We start from the raw sequence: 6472 nt of genomic DNA, 5'->3' as shown, positions 1-6472 counted from the left end.
GGGATCACTGCAGATGCTGTGCCCAGCAGGCTGGGGCCACGACAGGCCTGGGTTACATGCTGGGTCCAACCTGAAGTCTGGGGCGGTGGTGTGTACCCTATTCCCAGTGACTCTGGGAGGCTGTGGCAGGAGGATTGTGAACTCCAGGTAGTCCTGGGTAACATAGTGAGACCCTGTCTGAAAAAAACCAGTCGTGGTGGTGTGCACCTGTAGTCGCAGCAGGAAGACTAGGCAAGAGGGTCACTACATGGTGAGACTGCCTTAAGAAGCCAGAGTACCCATGAACAGTACATACAGGCGTGAGGTGGTTAGTGCTGCACACAGGCTCTGTGGCATTCATGGTTGAGCTCCAGAGCTGGATTGCCTGGAGTCGGACCCCGAGTCTGCCGTCGATTGACTGTGTGTGACACTGAGTAATTTACCCAACTTCTCTATGTGTCAGGTTTTACCTTCAGTGGGAGATAATACTAACCTCATAGGGTTCTGAGATTTTGACTAATTTAAATAACTTTACATGTTATCTGATTCATATTAAACTCTGAACATTAGTTTTTACTAATGCTTTTTATATGACTTTTGATTTTAAGATGAGGCCACCCGAAGAAGAAAAGTTACCAACAGGTCAGATGCTTTCAACATGCAAATGAGACAACGGAAAGGAACTCTCTCTGTTAACTTTGTAAGTGTTTGGGATGTGTCAAGAGGGAAGAGACGAGTTTTCATTTTGCACTTTTTATCTTGGTATATCTTGCTATGCCGTTAGGTAGCTCATGTGATTAGAAGACTTGATGGCAAGTCTGCATTGGTTTCTGTAATGTCGACTTGCTTTGCCCGGATGCATAGACTGTTACCCTTCAGTCCTTGATGCTGTGGGTAACTGAGGCGGGAATACGGACCTGAGCAGGTAATTGTGTTGTAGTGTAGATGGGGCCCAATGTTCATTTTTGACTAGAGTATTATGTATAAGAATGATGTAGTATTTCTTAAGCACAGAAGTGGATTTTCAAATACCCTAGATTTGTAGTCTCTCTTTACTCTAATAGCTCAGTATGATTTATTAACTTGCCTCTAGAAGCTCTGGAAGAAAACTAAGGGAGTTTTGTGAAAGGTTGTTTAAATTATTTAAAATGTTAGTAAATATTAAGGACATATGTTCACTTTAGAAATAATTATTTATTTAATTTTGCTTATTGCTATCACTTTTTAATTTGACCAGAGGAGGGAGAGGGAAAGTGCGAAAGAACGCCGCCAGGTCTGGGACTTTAACCCTGATCGGCCATGTGGGAGCCCAGCGCCTTATCCACTACACCACCTGCTGGCCCTATGTTTACTTTTTTTTTTTTTTTTTAAGATTTTTTTATTTTTTTAGATAGGTTTTTGCTATAGGGCACGTGCGCTTGCCAGAAAGACAGAGACAGAAAGAAAGTGAGAAATCATCCCCCAGGGGGGATGGCCACGCTGCAATCCCTTCTCCTCCATTCTCCTCTCGGGATCTTGAGCACGCACGCACATGCGCCCGGTGTGAGTTTAAGCCACCAGTTCTGGGACTCAAACCATGGTCGACTACATGGGAGTCCAGCAATATAGCCATTATGCCAACTGCTCGTCCCTTGATTTTATTTCTTCCTTCATTTATTCTCATTTGACCAGAGAGACAGAGAGAGAGAAAGAGAAAATGGGAAAGGAAGCCACCAGGTTGAGGACTCGAACCATGGTCAGCCATGTGGGAGTATCCAGCATCTTAACCGCCACGCCACCTGCTGGTCCCAATGTTTACTTTTAAAAAAATTATTTAATCTTCTTCTTCATCATCATTATTATTTTGACCAGCGAGAAAGTGGGAAAGCAAGGCACTAGGTCAGGGATTCAAACTGCGGCTGGCCATGTGGGAGTCCAGTGCCTTAACCACCATACCACCCGCTGGCCCCCTTATGGTTACTTTTCAGTGTGTTGCTTTGGTTTAATTAAGGAATTCTTGATGGAAATTGAGTATTACTATAGAAAATAGACTTACTTTGATTGGTTTTCCTGACAGGTCGATCTCTACGTCTGTATGTTCTGTGGTCGGGGGAACGATGAGGATAAACTGCTTCTGTGTGATGGATGTGATGACAGCTACCATACATTTTGTCTTATTCCTCCACTACCTGATGTACCCAAAGGAGACTGGAGGTGTCCCAAATGTGTTGCTGAGGTGCCAGCCTGACTTTTATAGATCTGTCTTTAACTAGAAACAGTAATGCCTGCATAGACACAAAATGTAAATGGAGTCCCAGAATGTATTTTACCATTTTAACTCTGTTTTTAACCATTTTAACTTCCTAGGATTTAAAAAGATCTCTGTCAGTTGTATTATGTCTTTCAAAAGTCCTTTTTCTGACAGTTGGTTAGATGGTAATTCTTACTGCTGCAGATGAATAAAATTTCTGCTCAGAACAGTCATATTGTTGGATAACAGTAAAAATGAAAAAAGCTTTAGTTTTTTTTTTTGATGAAAAAAATTATAAGCTATATCAGTATAGAACTGGGATTTGTAAATCCTGTTTTCAGGTAAACCAGGTGTATCTTTTTACCTTGTTCAAATTTTGACTCAATTTTACTAAACTTGTCTCACCAAAAGCTTGTAAGGTCATTGTCATGAAATGGCTTGCCTGTTTACTTACATTGACACAAATGTTATGATGGGACATTAAAGAGTAGTTGAGTGGTTCTTCGTAGGTATATGCAAAGGTCTTTTATGGCCTCTGGATTAGTATTACTCTCAAGATTAAAAGATTAAGAGGAAGTTTTACACTAATGAATATTTGGGTTAAGTCTTGGGCATGGTGATTAACGGCCATGATCTATTAGGCAGACATCCTTACAGTCTAGCGTGGATCTTTTTATTCCCTTCCCTTCCCCCGTGAACGTTTATTTCCTCCATCATCCAAGCCCCTGGTTTGTCCAGAGTGACAGGTACCCCCGAGTGTTACTCCACGGTAGTAGTAATCCTGGGGCTTGTCAGAGCTTAATGCTGTCTCAAGGATAAAGCCATCCTCACCAACTTCAATTGGAATGTTAGGAAAATGCAATTGAGGTTCTGGAATATTATTTTCTAACACCGTATTGTGAATAGCTAATATAAGGGGACTTCACAAATGGAATTAGAAGAAGGTAGGAAATGGAATTAAAGAAAGAGTTTATTCTGGTTGAAAAAAATTTGGAGATTCATACATAGTTTTTTCATAGTGTACATTTTTAATAAACTTTTAAAAAAAATCCACCCACTTATTTCATAAGTAAGACAGTCAGAGATAGCACCCCTGACAGACCCTTGCCAAAACCCACCCCAGCCGCAGCCAGCCCTGGGTCATGGCACACATGCACTAGAGCACCCAGGGATGTCTTTGGGTGTCAGCTGGCAGTCTCCCCTCGTGGGACTGCCCCGTAGAGAATCAAGCTCCACCACTGCCATCGCTCTGACCCGTTTCTATAAACTGTTTAAAGACTTCTGCTTGTCTTCCGGTCTAGGGTTAATTGGATTTGCTTCATGTTAGGAAAATAGTAAAAGATAATACTTAAAAACTTTAATGCTTTCATCTGTTCAGATTCAGTAAGTTAATCTGAAAATTTTGACTCAATTTTACTAAACTTGTCTCACCAAAAGCTTGTAAGGTCATTGTCATGAAATGGCTTGCCTGTTTACTTACATTGACACAAATGTTATGATGGGACATTAAAGAGTAGTTGAGTGGTTCTTCGTAGGTATATGCAAAGGTCTTTTATGGCCTCTGGATTAGTATTACTCTCAAGATTAAAAGATTAAGAGGAAGTTTTACACTAATGAATATTTGGGTTAAGTCTTGGGCATGGTGATTAACGGCCATGATCTATTAGGCAGACATCCTTACAGTCTAGCGTGGATCTTTTTATTCCCTTCCCTTCCCCCGTGAACGTTTATTTCCTCCATCATCCAAGCCCCTGGTTTGTCCAGAGTGACAGGTACCCCCGAGTGTTACTCCACGGTAGTAGTAATCCTGGGGCTTGTCAGAGCTTAATGCTGTCTCAAGGATAAAGCCATCCTCACCAACTTCAATTGGAATGTTAGGAAAATGCAATTGAGGTTCTGGAATATTATTTTCTAACACCGTATTGTGAATAGCTAATATAAGGGGACTTCACAAATGGAATTAGAAGAAGGTAGGAAATGGAATTAAAGAAAGAGTTTATTCTGGTTGAAAAAAATTTGGAGATTCATACATAGTTTTTTCATAGTGTACATTTTTAATAAACTTTTAAAAAAAATCCACCCACTTATTTCATAAGTAAGACAGTCAGAGATAGCACCCCTGACAGACCCTTGCCAAAACCCACCCCAGCCGCAGCCAGCCCTGGGTCATGGCACACATGCACTAGAGCACCCAGGGATGTCTTTGGGTGTCAGCTGGCAGTCTCCCCTCGTGGGACTGCCCCGTAGAGAATCAAGCTCCACCACTGCCATCGCTCTGACCCGTTTCTATAAACTGTTTAAAGACTTCTGCTTGTCTTCCGGTCTAGGGTTAATTGGATTTGCTTCATGTTAGGAAAATAGTAAAAGATAATACTTAAAAACTTTAATGCTTTCATCTGTTCAGATTCAGTAAGTTAATCTGATTTTTTTTTTTTTTTTTAGGAATGTAACAAACCTCGAGAAGCATTTGGCTTTGAGCAAGCTGTACGAGAGTACACACTTCAGAGCTTTGGAGAGATGGCCGATAATTTTAAATCCGACTATTTCAATATGCCAGTCCATGTGAGTAGCTATTCTTTAGGTCAGTTTGGGACGATACAAAGATATTATTTAGGTTTAAAGCTTTTGTTTACTTGATTTTATTACTTTGTAGAAAATAGGGACAGCATGAAAAAGGTGGTAGGTCAGGTCACTAGGTCTTAAAATAATGGACAAGAGTCTGTTTCTGTGTCATTCTGTATAATGTTGCAGTTTGCACTCCTTTTTTTTTTTTTGGAGAGGTTTTTGCTATAAGGGCGAGTTTGCTCGCCAGACAGAGAGAGAGACAGAGAGACAGAAAGCGAGAAATCACCCCCCAGGGGTATGGCCACGCTGCAATCCCTTCTCCTCTCGGGATCTTGGGCACGCACACACACGTGCCCGGTGTGAGTTTTAAGCCACTGGGTCCGGGGCGCAAACCGCAGTCGACTACGTGGGAGTCCAGCGACATAGTCATTACGCTAACTGCTGGTCCCTGCACTCTCTTGATAAACCTATTTTGATACTTGGATTGTTTTTTTAGCTATCTGTGAGTAATCCTTTGCAGAAAAGCATGAAATATTTGGCAGTTGCTCCTTTTTTTTAGTTATTTGGGGTTTGCTTTTTTTTTTCTTTCTTTTTTTTTGAGAGGTTTTTTGCTACAGGACGCGTGCGCTCCTCAGACAGACAGAGTCAGAGAGACAGAAAGTGAGAAATCCCCCCTGGGGGGATGGCCACGCCGCAATCTCTTCTCCATTCTCCACTCAGGATCTTGGGCATGCACGCACAAGCACCTGGCGTGAGCTTAAGCCGCCGGGTCCGGGACTCGAACTGTGGTCGACTCTGTGGGAGTCCAGCGACATAGCCGTTACGCTAACTGCTGGTCCTGGGTTTGCTTCTTTTTTTTTTAAGAGAGAGATTTTTCTCTATAGGGCGTGTTTGTTCGCCAGAATGACAGAGAGACAGAAAGCTAGATAACCACCCCCTGCCCAAGAGGATGGCCATGCCCCAGTCCCTTTTCCTCCATTCTCCTTTTGGGATTTTGGGTACTAACATACAGATGCCCAGCGTGATTTTTTTTTTTTTTTAATAATTTATTTTTTTCCCCTAAGGATTATTTTATTTAACTTTATTTATTTATTTTTACTTTGATAGGAGAGAGAGAGAGAGAGAGAGAAAGTGAGAAAGCAAGCCACCAGATCTGGGACTCGAACCATGGTCGGCCATATGGGAGTCCAGGCACCTTAACCACCATGCCAGCTGCTGGCCTCGCAAACGTGATTTTTAAGCCACGAGGTCTGGGACTCAAAGCATGGTCAATTATGTGGGAGTCCATTGACGTAACCATTTTGCCATCTGCTGGTCTTGGGGTTTGCTTCTTTTTATAAGGGATCTTGAGCCTCTTAATATCCTATGAAAATTTTTTTGCGGGAACTAGCAGTTAGCAGAATGGCTAACTGCTACTGGTCTCCCATGTAGTCGACTGCGGTTCGACCTGGTGGCTTGAACTCAACGCTGGGTGCATGTGCGTGCATGCCCAAGAGGAGAATGGAGGAGAAGGGATTGTGGCATGGCCATCCCCCTTGGGGGATGACTTTTTGCTTTCTGTCTCTCTCTGTCTCTTTCTGTCTCTCTGGCATGTTCATGTGCCCTATAGCAAAACCTCTCAAAAATTTGTTTTGCCAATTTTATTAAAATTCAGCCTTGGGACCGGCAGGGGGCGCGGGGGGTTAGGCACCTGGGCCC

The 6472-nt window shown here is 42.4% G+C and overlaps 1 protein-coding gene across 1 annotated transcript in view; it reads left to right on the top strand.

Moving 5' to 3' along the window:
• Positions 1–6472, top strand: part of KDM5A (lysine demethylase 5A) — a 105083-nt gene that overhangs the window by 30858 nt on the left and 67753 nt on the right. The window contains 2 exon segments of the mRNA XM_006163218.3: positions 2036–2194; positions 4652–4771. Coding sequence (XP_006163280.1) covers positions 2036–2194; positions 4652–4771 — 279 coding nt within the window.

This window comes from Tupaia chinensis, unplaced genomic scaffold (assembly GCF_000334495.1).
Source record: "Tupaia chinensis unplaced genomic scaffold, TupChi_1.0 Scaffold141530_1, whole genome shotgun sequence".
NCBI classification, from domain to species: Eukaryota; Metazoa; Chordata; class Mammalia; order Scandentia; family Tupaiidae; genus Tupaia; species Tupaia belangeri.
Note: the sequence above shows the minus strand (reverse complement) of the source record. Positions and strands in the feature narration are given on the sequence as shown.